The sequence below is a fragment of the Aegilops tauschii genome, chromosome 6, assembly GCF_002575655.3.
Source record: "Aegilops tauschii subsp. strangulata cultivar AL8/78 chromosome 6, Aet v6.0, whole genome shotgun sequence".
Lineage (NCBI taxonomy): Eukaryota > Viridiplantae > Streptophyta > Magnoliopsida > Poales > Poaceae > Aegilops > Aegilops tauschii.
Window position 1 is genome coordinate 109,180,292 of NC_053040.3, and position 19,815 is coordinate 109,200,106.

Consider the following 19,815-nt stretch of genomic DNA (forward strand, 5'->3'; position numbering starts at 1 on the left):
TCCAATGAGTGTTGAGGCTCGCGGAGGATATCGTTATGTTCTCACTCTCACTGATGATTTAAGTAGATATGGGTATGTCTACCTAATGAAACACAAGTCTGAAACCTTTGAAAAGTTCAAGGAATTTCAGAGTGAGGTTGAGAATCAACGTGACAGGAAAATAAAATTCTTACGATCAGATCATGGTGGAGAATATTTAAGTCACGAGTTTGGTACACACTTAAGGAAATGTGGAATAGTTTCACAACTAACGCCGCCTGGAACACCTCAGCGAAACGGTGTGTCCGAACGTCGTAATCGCACTCTATTGGATATGGTGCGATCTATGATGTCTCTTACCGATTTACCGCTCTCATTTTGGGGCTATGCTTTAGAGACTGCCGCATTCACTTTAAATAGGGCTCCGTCGAAATCCGTTGAGACGACACCGTATGAATTATGGTTTGGGAAGAAACCTAAGCTGTCGTTTATAAAAGTTTGGGGATGCGATGCTTATGTCAAGAAACTTCAACCTGAAAAGCTCGAACCCAAGTCGGAAAAATGCGTCTTCATAGGATACCCTAAGGAAACTATTGGGTATACCTTCTACCTCAGATCCGAAGGCAAGATATTCGTTGCCAAGAACGGGTCCTTTCTGGAGAAGGAGTTTCTCTCGAAAGAATTGAGTGGGAGGAAAGTGGAACTTGATGAGGTGATAGTCACCCCTTCCGTGCCGGAAAGTAGCGCAGCGCGGGAAAATGTTCCTGTGGTGCCTGCACCGACTGGGGAGGAAGTTAATGATGATGATCATGAAGCTTCGGATCAAGTTACTACTGAACTTCGTAGGTCCACAAGGACACGTTCCGCACCAGAGTGGTACGGCAACCCTGTCCTGGAAATCATGTTGTTAGACAACGGTGAACCTTCGAACTATGAAGAAGCGATGGCGGGCCCGGATTCCGACAAATGGCTAGAAGCCATGAAATCCGAGATAGGATCCATGTATGAAAACGAAGTATGGACTTTGACTGACTTGCCCGATGATCGGCGAGCCATAGAAAACAAATGGATCTTTAAGAAGAAGACAGACGCGGATGGTAATGTGACCATCTATAAGGCTCGACTTGTCGCTAAGGGTTATCGACAAGTTCAAGGGGTTGACTACGATGAGACTTTGTCACCCGTAGCAAAGCTGAAGTCCGCCGAATCATGTTAGCAATTGCCGCATACTATGATTATGAGATATGGCAGATGGACGTGAAAACGGCATTCCTTAATGGCTTCCTTAAGGAAGAGTTGTATATGATGCAGCCGGAAGGTTTTGTCGATCCTAAGAATGCTAACAAAGTATGCAAGCTCCAGCGCTCAATCTATGGGTTTACACAGACTTATGGAGAAGCCTGTGTTTACAAGAAAGTGAGTGGGAGCTCTGTAGCATTTCTCTTATTATATGTGGATGACATATTATTGATGGGAAATGATATAGAATTCTTGGAAACTATAAAGGCCTATTTGAATAAGTGTTTTTCAATGAAGGACCTTGGAGAAGCTGCTTATATATTAGGCATCAAGATCTATAGAGATAGATCAAGACGCCTCATTGGTCTTTCACAGAGTACATACCTTGACAAGATATTGAAGAAGTTCAATATGGATCAGTCCAAGAAGGGGTTCTTGCCTGTATTGCAAGGTGTGCAATTGAGCACGGCTCAATGCCCGACCACGGCAGAAGATAGAGAAAAGATGAGTGTCATCCCCTATGCCTCGGCCATAGGGTCTATTATGTATGCCATGTTGTGTACCAGACCTGATGTAAACCTTGCCGTAAGTTTGGTAGGAAGGTACCAAAGTAATCCCGGCATGGAACACTGGACAGCGGTCAAGAATATCCTGAAGTACCTGAAGAGGACTAAGGATATGTTTCTCCTTTATGGAGGTGACGAAGAGCTCATCGTAAAGGGTTACGTCGACGCTAGCTTCGACACAGATCTGGATGACTCGAAGTCACAAACCGATACGTGTATATTTTGAATGGAGGAGCAATAAGCTGGTGCAGTTGCAAGCAAAGCGTCGTGGCGGGATCTACATGTGAAGCGGAGTAGATGGCAGCCTCGGAGGCAGCACAGGAAGCAGTCTGGATGAAGGAGTTCATTACCGACCTAGGGGTGATTCCCAATGCGTCGGGCCCGATGACTCTCTTCTGTGACAACACTGGAGTTATTGCCCTTGCGAAGGAGCCCAGATTTCACAGGAAGACCAGGCATATCAAGCGTCGCTTCAACTCCATTCGTGAAAGTGTTCAAAATGGAGACATAGATATTTGTAAAGTACATACGGACCTGAATGTAGCAGATCCGTTGACTAAACCTCTCCCTAGAGCAAAACATGATCAACACCAGGACGCAATGGGTGTTCGATTCATCAAAATGTAACTAGATTATTGACTCTAGTGGAAGTGGGAGACTGTTGGAAATATGCCCTAGAGGCAATAATAAATGGTTATTATTATATTTCTTTGTTCATGGTAATTGTCTATTGTTCATGCTATAATTGTGTTATCCGGAAATCGTAATACATGTGTGAATACATAGACCACAACGTGTCCCTAGTAAGCCTCTAGTTGACTAGCTCGTTGATCAACAGATAGTCATGGTTTCCTGACTATGGGCATTGGATGTCATTGATAACGGGATCACATCATTAGGAGAATGATGTGATGGACAAGACCCAATCCTAAGCATAGCATAAAAGATCGTGTAGTTTCGTTTGCTAGAGCTTTTCCAATGTCAAGTATCTTTTCCTTAGACCATGAGATCGTGCAACTCCTGGATACCGTAGGAGTGCTTTGGGTGTGCCAAACGTCACAACGTAACTGGGTGACTATAAAGGTGCACTACGGGTATCTCCGAAAGTGTCTGTTGGGTTGGCACGGGTCGAGACTGGGATTTGTCACTCCGTGTGACGGAGAGGTATCTCTGGGCCCACTCGGTAATGCATCATCATAATGAGCTCAATGTGACTAAGGCGTTAGTCACGGGATCATGCATTGCGGTACGAGTAAAGAGACTTGCCGGTAACGAGATTGAACAAGGTATTGGGATACCGACGATCGAATCTCGGGCAAGTAACATACCGATTGACAAAGGGAATTGTATACGGGATTGATTGAATCTTCGACATCGTGGTTCATCCGACGAGATCATCGTGGAACATGTGGGAGCCAACATGGGTATCCAGATCCCGCTGTTGGTTATTGACCGGAGAGGCGTCTCGGTCATGTCTGCATGTTTCCCGAACCCGTAGGGTCTACACACTTAAGGTTCGGTGACGCTAGGGTTGTAGAGATATGTGTATGCGGAAACCCGAAAGTTGTTCGGAGTCCCGGATGAGATCCCGGACATCACGAGGAGTTCCGGAATGGTCCGGAGGTGAAGAATTATATATAGGAAGTCAAGTTTCGGCCACCGGGAAAGTTTCGGGGGTTATCGGTATTGTACCGGGACCACCGGAAGGGTCCCGGGGGTCCACCGGGTGGGGCCACCTATCCCGGAGGGCCCCATGGGCTGAAGTGGGAGGGCAACCAGCCCCTAGTGGGCTGGGGCGCCCCCCATGGGCCTCCCCCCTGCGCCTAGGGTTGGAAACCCTAGGGTGGGGGGGCGCCCCACTTGCCTTGGGGGGTAAGTTACCCCCCCTTGGCCGCCGCCCCCTCCCTTGATGGATCTTGGCCGGCGCCCCCCCCCCCCCCTCCAGGGGGCCTATATAAAGGGGGGGAGGGAGGGCAGTAGCATTACAGCCTTGGGCGCCTCCCTCCTCCCCTGCTACACCTCTCCCTCTCGCAGAAGCTCGGCGAAGCCCTGCCGAGACCCGCTACATCCACCACCACGCCGTCGTGCTGCTGTATCTCCATCAACCTCTCCTTCCCCCTTGCTGGATCAAGAAGGAGGAGACGTCGCTGCACCGTACGTGTGTTGAACGCGGAGGTGCCGTCCGTTCGGCACTCGGTCATCGGTGACTTGAATCACGGCGAGTACGACTCCGTCATCCACGTTCATTGGAACGCTTCCGCTCGCGATCTACAAGGGTATGTAGATGCACTCCTTTCCCCTCGTTGCTAGTATACTCCATAGATGCATCTTGGTGAGCGTAGGAAATTTTTTAAAATTATGCTACGATTCCCAACAGAGGATGGGGGTATTGATGAAGATGTGAACCATCGAATCAAAGCCGGATGGATGAAGTGGCGCCAAGCTTCTGGCATTCTCTGTGACAAGAGAGTGTCACAAAAGCTAAAAGGCAAGTTCTACAAGATGGCGGTTCGACCCGCAATGGTGTATGGCGCTGAGTGTTGGCCGACTAAAAGGCGACATGTTCAACAGTTAGGTGTGGCGGAGATGCGTATGTTGAGATGGATGTGTGGCCACACGAGGAAGGATCGAGTCTGGAATGATGATCTACGAGATAGAGTTGGGGTAGCACCAATTGAAGGGAAGCTTGTCCAACATCGTCTGAGATGGTTTGGGCACATTCATCGCAGGCCTCTAGAAGCTCCAGTGCATAGCGGACGGCTAAAGCGTGCGGAGAATGTCAAGATAGGGCGGGGTAGACCGAATTTGACATGGGAGGAGTCCGTTAAGGGAGACCTAAAGGATTGGAGTATCACCAAAGAGCTAGCTATGGACAGGGGTGCGTGGAAGCTTGCTATCCATGTGCCAGAGCCATGAGTTGGTTGCGAGATCTTATGGGTTTCACCTCTAGCTTACCCCAACTTGTTTGGGACTAAAGGCTTTGTTGTTGTTGTTGTTGTTGTTGTTGTTGTTGTTGTTGTTGTTGTCCCATGTGAGGAAAAAAAAGAGAAAGGCCAAAAAAAGGAGAAGGCCCAAAAAATGAGAGAAAAGGAGAGAAGGGACAAGGTTACAATCCTTTTGCCACACTTGTGCTTCAAAGTAGCACCATGATCTTCATGATAGAGAGTCTCCTATATTGTCACTTTCATACACTAGTGGGAATTTTTCATTATAGAACTTGGATTTTATATTCCAACGATGGGCTTCCTCAAAATGCCCTAGGTTTTCATGAGCAAGCAAGTTGGATGCACACCCACTTAGTTTTCTTTTTTGAGCTTTCATAAACTTATAGCTCTAGTGCATCTGTTGCATGGCAATCCCTACTCACTCACATTGATATCTATTGATGGGCATCTCCATAGCCTGTTGATACGCCTAGTTGATGTGAGACTATCTCCTTCTTTTGTCTTCTCCACAACCACCTGCTATTTCACCTATAGTGCTATGTCCATGGCTCACGCTCATGTATTGCGTGAAAATTGAAAAGGTTTGAGAACATTAAAAGTATGAAACAATTGCTTGGCTTGTCATCAGGGTTGTGCATGATTTGAATATTTTGTGTGATGAAGATGGAGCATAGCCAGACTATATGATTTTGTAGGGATAAGCTTTCTTTGGCCATGTTATTTTGAGAAGACATAATTATTTTGTTAGTATGCTTGAAGTATTATTGTTTTTATGTCAAAATTAAACTTTTGTTTTGAATCATACGGATCTGAAAATTAATGCCACAATAAAGAGAATTACATGGATAAATACGTTAGGTAGCATTCCACATCAAAAATTCTGTTTTTATCATTTACCTACTCGAGGGCGAGCATGAATTAAGCTTGGGGATGCCTGATATGTCTCCAACGTATCTATAATTTTTTATTGTTCCATGCTATTATATTATCTGTTTTGGATGTTTTATATGCTATTTTATATTATTTTGGGGACTAACCTATTAACCTAGAGCCTAGTGCCAGTTCCTGTTTTTTCCTTGTTTTAGAGTTTCGCAGAAAAGGAGTACCAAACGGAATGAAACTTTCGTGATGATTTTTCTTGGACCAGAAGACATCCGGAGGACTTGGAGTACACGTCAGGGAAGCCACGAGGCACCCACAAGGACATAGGGCGCGCCCCCACCCTTGTGGGCCCCTCATGACTCCACCGACCTATTTCTTCCGCCTATATATTCTCAAATATCCAAAAACCTTCCAGGGGAGCCACAAAACCACTTTTCCACTGCCACAACCTTCTATACACATGAGATCCCATCTAGGGGCCTTTTCCGGCATCCTGCGGGAGGGGGATTCGATCACGGAGGGCTTCTACATCAGCACCATTGCCTCTCTGATGAAGCGTGAGTAGTTTACCACAGACTTACGGGTCCATAGCTAGTAGCTTCTTCTTTCTCTTTCATTCTCAATACCATGTTCTCCTCGATGTTCTTGGAGATCTATTCGATGTAATACTCTTTTGCAGTGTGTTTGCCAAGATCCGATGAATTGTGGATTTATGATCAGCTTATCTATGAATATTATTTGAATCTCCTCTGAATCCTTATATGCATGATTTGATATATTTGCAAGTCTCTTCGAACTATCGATTTGGGTTGGCCAACTAGATTGGTTTTTCTTGCAATGGGAGAAGTGCTTACCTTTGGGTTCAATCTTGCGGTGTCCTTTCCCAGTGACAGTAGGGGCAGCAAGGCACATATTGTATTGTTGCCATCGAGGATAACAAGATGGGGTTTTCATCATATTGCTTGAGTTAATTCCGCTACATCATGTCATCTTACTTAATGCATTACTCTGTTCTTTATGAACTAATACTCTAGATGCAGGCAAGAGTCGGTCGATGTGTGGAGTAATAGTAGTAGATGCAGAATCGTTTCGGTCTACTTGACAAGAACGTGATGCCTATATTCATGATCATTGTCTTAGATATCGTCATAACTTTACGCTTTTCTATCAATTGCTCGACAGTAATTTGTTCACCCACCATAATATTTTTTATCTTGAGAGAAGCCTCTAGTGAAACCTATGGCCCCCGGGTCTATTTTCCATCATATAAGTTTCCGATCTACAATTTTAGTTTCCTATTTACTTTCTTTGCAATCTTTTACTTTCCGTTCCATAAACCAAAAATACCAAAAATATTGCTTTACCGTTTATCCATCTATATCAGATCTCACTTTGCAAATAACCATGAAGGGATTGACAAGCCATTTGTCGCGTTGGGTGCAAGTTGGTGTTTGTTTGTGCAGGTATTCGGTGGCTTGCTGCGTTGTCTCCTACTGGATTGATACCTTGGTTCTCAAAAGCTGAGGGAATACTTACTCTACTTTGTTGCATCACCCTTTCCTCTTCAAAGGAAAAAAACAACGCAAGCTCAAGAGGTAGCAACATTCGATTGTTACAGCAACAGCCCCGAGTTTAATGTTTTAGACCTTTGCTCCACAAACTCTCTCTAGTCCCTAACCGACTGCAAATCACCTAGAAATGTCTACAGAGATTATCTCCAGCCCCTAAGGAATTGACAGGGGGGCATTTCAGTAACTAGCAATGTTTAGTCACATTTGTTGCTCTGAATACACAAATTTCATAAGATTTGTGTATGAACTAGCAATGTTTGTTGCTCTGAATAACTAGCAATAACAATTAACAAAATTTTGTTGCTCTGAATGATACTAACATGGACAATGGAGTACAGTAACATGAAGTTTAGCCAAGCGATATGCTAATCAAGTTAACAATGGAGTAGTAACACGAACAATGGAGTACATAAATGGTCAATGTCCATAAATTTTGCCATGATTTCAGGAACTATAGATGACCAAGTTTGCAGCACCCTCTTGAAGCAATTGCATTGAAATTAATATTTGGTTTCTTTAGAAGATAGATGCAAATGCATGTTAATTGTTAGTGATGAAGAGGAAGAGTGAGTATAAGACTAGCTGTGATGGGAGCATCCACTATACAAAGAGACCTTATTTGCATGACCAAATCGTCCACATTGATGGAAGAAGTTACACCTTTAAGAAATGTTGACCACATTGGAGTAGACAATATCTGAAGATCATACCATCTGAAAAAGCTTCAATTTCATCCTTATCTGATCCACTCCAAGAACTTATTGCAGCAACGATGTCAGAGTCTAACATTGTAGATTTGGTTCTAGCACTCTGTGAATAACATGAACAAAGGAAAGAATCAATATACTCCTTGAGTTTCAACTGTCTGAAATTTGTTTGCATGAACAGAGAAATCTTCTGCATGAAACTTGATTCAGTGAATAGCATGACAAAATCTTCCTTTGCGAGTGATCTACTATTTGACTGAACTTCTGTTTCATCTGGTAAGTTTTTCACAACAACTGTATAGTAAATCTTTTGAAGGAGGAACATTGCAAGTTTAGCTTTCATTGAAACTTGCAATGTTTTGAAGCAGAAGTTCATCTTGAAAAGAAGCTAAACCATCATTTCTAAAACTTGCAATGTTCCTAAATAAACTAAACCATCTACTGCTCGATCACTTTAATCTTCTCTTTGACAGAACTTCTGTTTCATCTATAGAGAACTCATGCAGAGAAATCTTCTGTCTGACTGAATCTACAAGTAGGGGGTGATGAGCTTTTAATTGGCACCAGATGGGGAAGCGGCGACAAGTATGAGAGGTGGACGGGGGCGGCAACGAGGAGGAGAGCTGAGCAGGGGTGCTCCGTCGTGGGCAAGGGGGTAGCAAAAATGCCATTGTGGCATGAATTTTTGGACAGAAGGAGTATAATTTTATCCATTTTATCTAATACTCTAACAACATTTTATCCATTGGTACTCGATTTAATTGATGTCTACTTTAGATGGCTTGGTTGCTTCTTAATATAGTTTCTTGACATTTATATTCTTGTCTACTGTTGAAGATTGTTCATTCTCAGCCGCTACGGCTGCGTTTGCACATGTTCTTGGTTGGACACACCAAGCTCACACTGAATCTATTGGAAACACAGATGGGTAAGAAGGGTATTTCTTTTCTGAAGTTGACCTAGGTGCTTATGCTTTCCGAACAAGTTAACAACTCTCGGTGGCATCAGTGACCACATACAAAGAACAAAATTTTTCTCCCTGTACGAGAATCACAACACTGTAAGAACATCTTGCTAGTACAAGTTATTTCTAACAATTGTAAGGATGTGTTTGGCTGCTTCCTCCTCTTGCATCTCTACTTGTCTAAATATCAACACTCTTCTCTTCTCTGCTCTTCTCTTCTCTTAGCAGAGTAGGCGCAACCAACACATCATTACAACTAGCTCCTGCCCTAACTCACTGCCACTATCTTCACAAATTCTTCCTTTAGATTACAACAAGCAACTGAAATAATATATAAACTATAAATACTGGTCTTAGTGTTCCATGCAGCTACATTACTTACTTGTTGCCAACACTTGTCTTTTTGCCAGATAAATGGCAACCTACTACCGATGTCTGCACTGCATTCACAAATGCAGTTCAATGCCACCAGGTTGAGACGACTGAACTAACTGAATGAGGGTTTAAATTTGACTAAAGATGATTGATGAATAATACAATGACTTAAAAGAACAATGACAAAATGGAAGGTTGCAAGGAACTAACAGATCACTAAGAGTCAGTTTGGTTCGCTTCCTCACGTCTTGATGCCTGGCCTGGAGCTTGCCTGATACTAGCCTGGAGATTGTTTGGATGGTGTCATGAGCATTGAAAAGCTTGCCTGGCCTGGAGCATCTGCCATGTTGATTAGCCTGGCAGGAGCACCAAGCACGGTCATTAGCCTGGTGCAGGCGCACAAAACGGATGCCTGGCCATCCAGAAACTTGCCTAGGCACACTACCCAATGCAAATAGCTTTGTCTAGATCTTTTATTAATAGTTTATTCAATATTACTATCAACCAATGTGCTATTATATCCAGGCCACCAACCAAACACTTCCTGCCCAGGCCAGATTCGTCAGGCAAAAATCAGCACCAACTCAAGCACAAGCCAAGCGCTAGTTTTCCCAGGCACGAAGCCCAAGTCACCATCCAAACTACTCCTAAACCAATGCCAAAGTTGCAAAATATTACCCACCAATGCCAAGTGATAAAGAACGTTTTACACAAGGGAATGCCTGCCTGGGCCGGCCCATGCAGTAGGGACCTCCTATACTGCGCTTTGCGCGCTGGGAGAAGACGTGGCACGCCCGTTTGGGCCGGCTCATGTCCCACCGGTCTTTTTTTTAATTTCGTTTTTCCCCCTGTTTTCGTTTGTTTTACTTTAAATAATTTGGGACTTCAAAAAATTTCTGGATTTTTTTAATAAAAAAAATTGAAATAAATTTTTAATAAATCACAAAATGTTTGTGGATTCAAAAAATGTTCGCAATTTTGTAAAAAGAATGTTTGCTCATTCAAAAAATGTTCCAAATGTTAAAAACATATGCTTGGGAAATAAAAAAAATGTTCATGATTTTTTAAAAAGTTAGTGTATTAAAAATGTTAATGAAATTGAACAAAATTTCACCAATTCAAAAAATGTTCATGAATGAAAAAATATCCTAAAAATTTAAAACTGTTCGTGAGTTAGAAAATAGTGTATTCATTCATAAAATCTTGGATGATTCAAAAAAATTAAGTTAAATCAAAAACATGTTCGTGAATTCCAAAAATTGTTCCACCAATTTCCAAAAAAATGTTCGTCAATTCTAGAAATGTTCGCCGATTCAAGATAATTGTTTAAAAAATGTTGACAATTTTATAAAAATATTTGCAAATAGAATAAATGTTCATGATTTAAGAACATGTTTGAAAATTTGTAAAGTGTTCACAATTTGAAATATGTTCAAGAGTTTAAAAATGTTCATGATTTCATGAAATTGAGAGTGATAGTGTATCTCAGTGATGCAGCAAAATGTGGTCATGGCCATTGGAGATTTTTCTTTTCCGATTGCAACGCATGGGCCCTTTTGCTACTATATTCAACGAACCGAGTCCCAAAAATATGCATACAAGGTAAACTAACAGAAATGCCAGAAAAAACACCGCACTTTTGAACCAATAAAAACACATGCTGGCACAGCCCCCTCAGCTGAACCGATGAGAAATAACTCATTTTTACATCATTGACCAAAGTTATATCATGTGAAATTCAAAACAAAATAATTTAGTGGGGGGTGTGGACAAATAGCACGCACGGGAAGTTAGGAACAGAACTTAAACTGCCCAAAAAAGCAAACACACGAAGACAAACAGATTATATTCAACCCCCCCTCGGCATGGTCACTAGGTTGGGCTGGATGGCTACCAATTTCTCCCTCATTACCCCGCACAACTGCACTCGAACACTGAGGAGAATCGGTTTTTGGACGGGAATGAGATGCCCGCTCTTCCTCGAAAATGTGCCCTTATTGGCCGTGCGCCGAAGTCAGCTCCCCCCTCCCCTTCTCTCTCTCTCTCACACTCACACACACACACACTCAACAGCTCATCCCCCCTACCCCCACACGAGTCGGAGTCCAAACAAGGAGTGGGCGGCCCACAACCTGAATAAAAAGTCCAACGACAAATAAACCCGACACGCACTCGCAGATGACAGACAAATGAGGGACACCTGCGACGCTGAGATTTGTGCATGATTAGACTGACACAAAATTCTAGCTAAAGCCAAATAAAAAACAAATGACTGATTTTTAGTAAAAATGTATATATTAGCAGAAAAGAACATCAGTGTTGACAAGATTTAAGAAGCCATCGAGATTAATTTAGGAGACGGGACAAATTCTAACGACAATTACACTTGCTAGATTTTTCATAGCAAGGAAGGATGCATTTCAGATGTTGAATCACATGCTACGACATTATGTGAAGATTTACTATTCAATTAGGATAGAGTAATTTCTATCCACACTTCTAAGGCAAACAATATAAAGGAGGTAACTGCGGCTCCCTCCACATTTTCGCATCCGGTCTTGGGACCGGCAAAGGCAGTGTTAGGCCACACCAACCAATCATTCAGCAAAGCATACAAGGCACACACACTCAGAGAGTCAGGCCACACACAATCACACACATTCATTGTCAAAATGCAACACACTTCTAAGGCAAACAACATTTTCGCATCCGGGCTTGGGACCGGCAAAGGCAGTGTTAGGCCACACCAACCAATCATTCAGCAAAGCATACAAGGCACACACACTCAGAGAGTCAGGCCACACACAATCACACACATTCATTGTCAAAATGCAACACACTTCTAAGGCAAACAATACAAAGGAGGTAACTGCAGCTCCCTCCACATTTTCGCATCCGGGCTTGGGACCGGCAAAGGCAGTGTTAGGCCACACCAACCAATCATTCAGCAAAACATACAAGCCCCCCCCACACACAGAGTCAAGCCACACACAATCACACACACACAGTCATTGCCAAAATGCAATATTCACAGTCACACACATCACAGTCAAATGCACAATATTCACAGTCACACACATAGTCAAACACAGAGTCACACACACACAGTCACACGTCACAGTCAAATGCAATATTCGCACACAGTCCCACACAGACAGTCAAGCCACACACACAAGAGAGTCAAGCCACAAACAGTCAGACAGACACAGAATGGAGCACTTGCACACAAGAAACAACAAGAAACAGACATAGATAGGGGCACAAACAGAAAGCAAATACACGCAAGACCGAAGTAAATTCAGAAAGCTATAAAGAAATTCCAGAACCTGAATGACTAAACGATTTCTCTTGAGGGGTGAGGGTGATTCGGATCTTCGTTCCTGAAAACAGAAAGCTGGTTAGAGGCTGATTAAGTGATTATCTTCATCACTACCCACAAGTTTGTAGGCCTATGGATAGAAAAGAAATGTTAAATGTGTTCTTATTCTACTTACTAGAGAAAGCAAGGCATGTAACATGAGCACTTATAGAAATTCTGGCTCAGGTAAGCCATTCATACCTAAAAAAATATGTTTCAAGTTGGCAACTGTGGTTGCCTCTCATGAGTTACAAGCCGATGGATAGCCTGAAATGACATGAGCAACTTAAAATGTGAGTTTCCACAATGCAAATGATGTTTCTATATTCTTGAAGCAAGAAAAATATCTTACGTTACCAGCAGCACCAGCAGTCATATTTACAAAAGAAGATTAAGATGACCTGTGATGTAATAAACATTATATGAGTCAAAAAATACTTGGAAATCAGTTTATGATCATAACAACATAGGTAATTATTCATGTGTGTATATCAAAGTTATCAAGATAGGAACTTACTGAGTCTGTGTATCTTGCAACTCCAATAATTCACCTGGTTTGTCGTCTTGCTTTAGCTATAGGTGAGAAGAACTGATAACAAATAGAAGTTGCACAAATGTAAGTACCCCATTCCTGCAATATTCAGATGTCTGATGCACGGTATGATGTTCAGGAAAGAGTGAGGAAGTGGCAGGGGCTACACCATTCATGTTAGGAATCTGGTAACAAAGAGGACCAAGGTAGTACCTTCTAGGAAGAAATTTTGCTATTTCTACCCATTTATTCCCATACATCCAATGTCTTGACATTGCTTGCCTATACGTCCAGGTAGTGACCTTGCAATGAGACCAATTTGTTGCTCCATACTGCATTTTGAGCACAAATATCAGGTGCCAATGGGTAGTTATGGATACAACACATCTAAAAACAAAAGCACCCAGAAGTAGCAAAATTTGGCTAAATAAACGTTTTGACATCAGCATCCCAAAATGTAAAGAACGTAAATATACCTGCGTTGTATGCAAACCCAACCATCAACCCAACCATCAGTGTCCTTAGCAACACAATAAAGAGCCAATGTGACATGTCCAGATCCAATGTATGTACCTTAAATACTTAGAAAAGCATTATTCCAGTGACTGGACAGCAGTAATACAAAAAAAAGAATATGATATCCACATAAGACATAATCAAAAAAAAGTTCAGAAAAAAGAATAGTGCTAGGTCTGTTCACATTCAACAAACAGCAAAGCAATCAATCGTGAAATATAAAACACAAGTTATACAACCAAACATTCAGCAAAGCATACAAGCCACACCATCAAACAAATGCAATTTTCACACACAGTCACACACACACACACAGAGTCAAGCCAGACACATATTCACCATCAAGCCACAAACAGTCACACACACAGTCAAGCCACACATATTCACCATCAAACCACACACAGTTACACACATAGTCCAGCCACACACAGAGAGAGTCAAGCCACACACACAATAAAGCCACAAACACAGAGTCAAGCCACACACACAATAAAGCCACAAACACAGAGTCAAGCCACACACATATTCACCATCAAGTCACACAGAGTCACACACACAGAATGGAGCGCTTGCACACAAGAAACAGACATAGGTAGCGGCACAAAGAGAAACCTAATACATGCAAGACCGAAGTAAACTCAGAAAGCTATAAAGAAATTCCAGAACTTGAATGAGTAAACTGATTTCAAGTTGGCAACAGTGGCTGCCTCTCATCAGTTACAATATTGTGCATATTACAACAGCACTAAGAGCTTGCTCAAGAGCATTTTCATCAATCTATCTGAGAAAATACAGAAACAATGTTCCATCAAGATCTTTGAGAATAAAATATGGAGGCCATATCAGTTCCAAACACGACTTGCTAATAACCACTGCAGTACTTAAACATGAGTATCAAGTAGGATAATTTATTACATACAGTAAGAAAAACACATTGAAATATTTGAAGGGTGCAAAATAGAAATTAGGTACCACTACTCCGGCAAGGCAATAAAAAACCATACAAGACAGAACATTAAAAATGAGTAAATTGCAGAAGAGAGAAACAAATCTACAACTGAATGGAGTAAGCCTTACTCATCCCCAATTTGGCGTTGCTCAATTTGAGAGATACCATAGTATCGAAGTGCAGCTTCCAAGAGTTTACGCTTTAGATCTAAAATTCTCGCATAGCAATACCTACAAGAGATATAACAAGGGAACTAAATTTTTGTCCTTAGTTGTAGACAGATAGATTATTAAACTGCTCCTGAACCAACAAACCTTGTATTGCAAGTTCAGAACTTCCTGGTTGCTGTTTGTGACAAAAAATGAGGCTTTGTTGATAAAAGCTTCAACATTCACTGCATCATCATCCTACAAAATGAAGAACTACATTAGTCCAGCTGAAAATGCAATGACGACAAAGGCTAAAAACGGGACTAACCTCCAAATAGAGGCGTGCAATCTGGACGCACTTGGATAATTTGTTTGTCATCAAGCATCCTGGTTTTTAAGAAGATGGTCAGATTTCCCAGACTTAGAATATCCAATGACATGTAAAGAGAGACAAAAGCTTTGCTTATACCTGACTCCTGAGTCCAAGTCAATGCCACTAAGCATTTGTGCTGCTCTCGACCATTGTTGTTCAAATTCATACAGTTCTGCAAGCTTCTCCCTAATCACTACAACCTGCAGATAGCCAGCAAGGTTATACTATTCTCAGTTTATGCGCATCAAAACAGTAAATACACCATTTTAAAATAACAGGACGCATGTTTTTCTTCTTCTTAACATCATGTGCAAAAGCAAGTGGGTAAATAGCATAGCCACAAGTTCTGCAATTTGTTCATTTATTACGAACAATTTGTTCCAGGAGATCCATTTGGCAAACACAAGTTAAGCATGATGTGGCAGAGAACATCAACTACACATAAAATCAAGTGTACCTGATTACCTAGGCTGTGCGGTGGCCCAGACAAACCGTTCAGTGTCCTTAGCAAGACAATAAAGAACAAATGTGAAATGTCCAGATCCACATGTCTGTACCTTAAATACTTAGAAAAGCATTAGACTAATGATATCCACATAACAGACATATCACAAAGAAGTTCAGAAAAAAAGAATAGTCAGTTGTCTGCACTAAAAAAGTACTGGTCTGTTACCTACGATCAGGAACTGCCAATACCAAGTTAGCATAAATGATTATTCGTCAAGACAATCACTCCTGCCATATAAACATGTAACTCAAGGAAAATTTGTAAAGAGATGTGGTTAATTACTTTAATAAAACACACCATACCAAGTATACTAACACAGAAGTGATATCAATAATTCCACTTTCCACATCAGATAGTATAAAACACACCATAGCTAGTATAAAAAGCACCATGGCCTACACAGTTTGCACCCCTGAACGCATCCCCATATATGGAAAGACAGACATTGGGAACATAAGCAAAGCATGACAAGAAGAACCCAATTGGAAAGAACACTAAATAAGCAACCATCAGAACAACCATAATGTATCACCCCATCTCTGCTCATAAGATGGGTGATTCAAGAACATAAGAACAACCGTAACGAACAACCATAACGACCAGCGCGCCAAACCAGAGTATCACAAGGGCGCATGCGTTTGAGGTATGGAAATCGCCGACGAACAACGCAGCGACGGAACCGAGGAACCGATCTGAGCGAACACAATAAACTGACCTTGCTTTGGCCTCTCCCCGTCTCCGTAATCTAAATTCAAAATCAGATGGGCGAACACGAAACACAGGGATACGAAACGTAATCGTTCATCGCTCCGCCACGAATACGAAACACAGGATCGTGAGTGTCTCTCAGATAACCGAAGCGCACGCAGAAGTTAATGATCCAACAAACTCAGAATCAATATTAACTACTCAATGATCCAGCAAGCATTACAACAGAATTTTACGGAATAGGGTGTCAGAAGCTCAATGATCAATGATCGCACTATAAGTTAATTGTCACAAAGTCTAGGCAAAGCAAGAAAAGCATTTTCCATTGACTGGACATTAGTAATACAAAGAAAGAATATGATATCCACATAAGACATAACAAAACACGCATATCACTAAAAACTTAAGAAAAAAGAAGTCAACTGTCTACACTAAACAAATACTAAGTCATTAATCACAATACCGAGTTGATGCCATAAAATTTAACATGACAAACAATAATTTTTCATGCACACTAACTGGGGATTAACAAATATCAGAGCATAAGAGTTGCGCTACTCAATTGGATCACCATCATCACAAGAAAACAAGCAGCACATGTCCACGTTATAGGTTCGTTGAAATTCTTGTCCAAAGGAAAGGGACATGACAGAAGTTAGCAGCATTGGTAAAAAAAACATGTGATGAACGTGCTTTCATGGATAAATAAATTCAGGAGTTATGCTCACAACAGAATTATATGCCCAGGTGTGCAATGACAAAATACTGGAGTTATTCTATGCAATCTAGAATGTAGTCTAAGGGGAACTAACTAGCAGCAGCTCACCTAGAACTCGTATGAGTACTTCAATGGAAATAGCAACATCAGGAAGAAAAGAAGGAACCTTGTCCAACAGTAGCAGCAGCAGGTGTTCAATTAGTCAAGCAGCAGGCCACATGGTTTGCACTCTTGCAAAACTTTTCTGCTCGGGACACGCAAGCAAAGCATGATAAAAGAAACAAACTGGAAAGAACATAAACAGTATACACCATCAGATCAAGCGTAAGGAATCACCCCATCTCTGAATCTAGGACGAGAGCACACACACGCCTAGCCGGTACAACAAGAACTCAACAATTAACAGACCCTGGAACTCAAGAATTGACAGAGGGCCAACAAGAACTGACAGAGGGCCAAGAATTGACAAGAGTATCACAGGAGAGCATACGTTTGAGTTCTGAAAATCACCAGGAACAACGTAGGTGACGGGACGGAAGAACCGGTCTGAACTAGCACGATAAACGAACACTGCTCCCCGTCTCCGGCCGTAATCCAATTTCGAAACCAGACCCGTTCCGTTCGTTCCTGCAACCGACGCGAACACGAAACCCAGGATTGCTAGTTCGGATAACAGAAGAAGCGCACGCAGACATAATTGCTAGTACGCAGACTAGACGGAGACCCCCCGACGAGGCGAGACGGGCCAAGAACACGCGAGCGCATCGGGACAACGGCGAGGACGAGCGAAATCGAGCTAGGCGCGACCCTACACGGCGAGGACGAGTGAAATCAAACCAGAAGCGGCCTACACGGACGACGGCGGCGAGGACGAGCAAAATCGAATCGGACGCGACCCCAAACGGACGACGGCGAGGACAAGCAAAATCGAACCAGACACGACTCTAAGCGGACGACGGCGAGGACGAGCAGAATCGAACCGGACGCGACCCTACACGGACGACGGCGGCGAGGAGGAGCAAAATCGAACCGGACGCGACCCCAAACGGACGACGGCGAGGACGAGCAAGATCAAACCAGGCGCAATTCCGAACGGGCGAATCGAGCACGAGCGAAAACCAAATCAGGCGCGGTTCTAAGCCTAAACGGGCGACGAATCGAGGAGGAGCGAATCCGAACCAGACGCGAGGAGGTGGAGGCGAGAGGCACGTCCCGGGGCCCCGGACGAAGAGAGGAGGAGGAGCAGACCGGCCACGAACGGAGCGCGGGGAGGGAGGAAAGGGCGCGCCTGGCCGCCGGGGTAGAGGCCGTGTCGCCGGCCGGGTCCTTGCCGGAGACGGCTCGGCGGGCGGCGGAAACCGGAGGGAAGTGGAGCTGGTGGTGGTGGGTTGGGGCTGGATCCGGACCGGACCGGGTGGGCAGGACCGGGAAGGATCGGTCGGTCGGTCGATCGGCAACGCGGCGCGGAGATATTACCGTTGGGAGCCTCAGATTGGGATCGGGTGCTCGAGGCGGACCGGGAAATTTCTAGCTAGGGCGCAGAGGCGGTTGCGTCCCGGCACACGGGCTATCCGGCCGGCACACATGAGCAGACCGGCGGCCCATTTGGTCATGTTAGATTGTGCGTCGTGTTTTATATCTTAGAAAAAAAATATTAACGCAAAAAGACATGCATCCGCAATGTTTCCAATTTTGTTAGATCAACTTAAGATCGAGCTTGCTTCAAACAAAAAAACTTAAGGTCCAACTAATTGCCCCGTTAGAATAGCGAGGATATGTGTCCGAATTGACTGCGTTCGAGGCGACTTCCGGCGATAGTCCGACGACCGACGAAGTGGTGCCGGCTCTTCCCTCCCCGTTGATTCTCTCCCTCTTGCAATTTGATCCTTCGTGTGTCTCTCAGCTCCAACACTACTCTCTCTCCTCTGTTCCGATCCCTCCTCTCATAATTGGCTTCTCTTCCTCTAGTGTTGTTTCCACTGGCTAAGGCAGGATTTCTCAAGTCCTAGTATTGACCGGGGGGGGTGGGGGGGGGGGGTGGGGGGGCATCTTAGGAAAAAAAAACTGTTAGTACTTTTGTGTATATACAAGCAAACTCATCATGTTGGAAGGCTCCTGGCCCATGCTAGCCACCCCATGCCTCTGTCACTGGTTGTTTCTCCCTATCAATCCTCTTCTCTCTTGATTGTTCTCTCAATCCCTGGCCTCGCTCTGTATCCCAAAAAGAACCACATTTGGCGCATGTGTGTTGACTACCTAGTGGTTGGGGCGCACCCCTGGTGCGCCTCTTGAGGGTGTTCCTGTGCGGTGCCAGGTAGGGGTCGCCCTTTTCATTTGATTTTTTTTTGCATAATGGGCAGTATATATACATGCCAACTATTGCTAAAAACGAACTGAACTATGAATTATGATCACAGGGAAAGCAGAGCAATCTAATAGTAGTGACTCTAATCATTAAAACTGCGTCAAGTTCAGCTGGAACTGCGCCTACTGCACATCCGCTGTCATGTAGCTCGTAGGGTCCTCCACTTCACAGGACGTCTTGCTCGCACGCCTCTGTGTGTGCGCGCACCTCGGCCACCTTGTTGAGCTAAACGCAGGTCTTGGCGAGGAGGAACAACAGACTTAGCCTTGTGCCGACCGCCTCCATGGACAATGCGTCGCTGCTCGCTGCTTTCCATCCTGCTACACGTATTCAGACAATGCAATGGTGTCGGCACTACCTCACTGTTCTTGGTGGCGACCCTCCTTCCATCCGCCGCTTCTTGCTGAGCTT

At 43.5% G+C, this 19,815-nt stretch overlaps 1 protein-coding gene across 6 annotated transcripts; it reads right to left on the reverse strand.

Moving 5' to 3' along the window:
• Window positions 1-11,609: 11,609 nt before the first annotated feature.
• On the reverse strand, window positions 11,610-18,502 carry LOC109753389 (COP9 signalosome complex subunit 4-like). Of its 6 annotated transcripts, none has more exons than XM_073501141.1 (11): window positions 15,779-18,501; window positions 15,563-15,662; window positions 15,202-15,305; window positions 15,061-15,119; window positions 14,898-14,990; window positions 13,595-14,813; window positions 13,332-13,450; window positions 13,104-13,234; window positions 12,939-12,987; window positions 12,788-12,853; window positions 11,888-12,608 (listed from the first exon to the last, which is right to left on the reverse strand). In XM_073501141.1, the coding sequence occupies exons 3-6, from the start codon at window positions 15,269-15,271 to the stop codon at window positions 14,778-14,780; spliced, it is 258 nt and encodes an 85-aa protein (XP_073357242.1). In that variant the 5' UTR covers window positions 15,272-15,305; window positions 15,563-15,662; window positions 15,779-18,501; the 3' UTR covers window positions 11,888-12,608; window positions 12,788-12,853; window positions 12,939-12,987; window positions 13,104-13,234; window positions 13,332-13,450; window positions 13,595-14,777. The 6 variants fall into 6 exon arrangements, 4 of the variants coding, with proteins under 4 accessions (XP_073357242.1, XP_073357241.1, XP_073357239.1 ...); XM_073501140.1 differs by having other exon boundaries at window positions 15,571-15,662; window positions 15,779-18,500; XR_012187310.1 differs by having other exon boundaries at window positions 11,610-12,608; window positions 13,104-13,217; window positions 15,563-18,502.
• Between the last annotated feature and the right edge of the window lie 1,313 nt (window positions 18,503-19,815).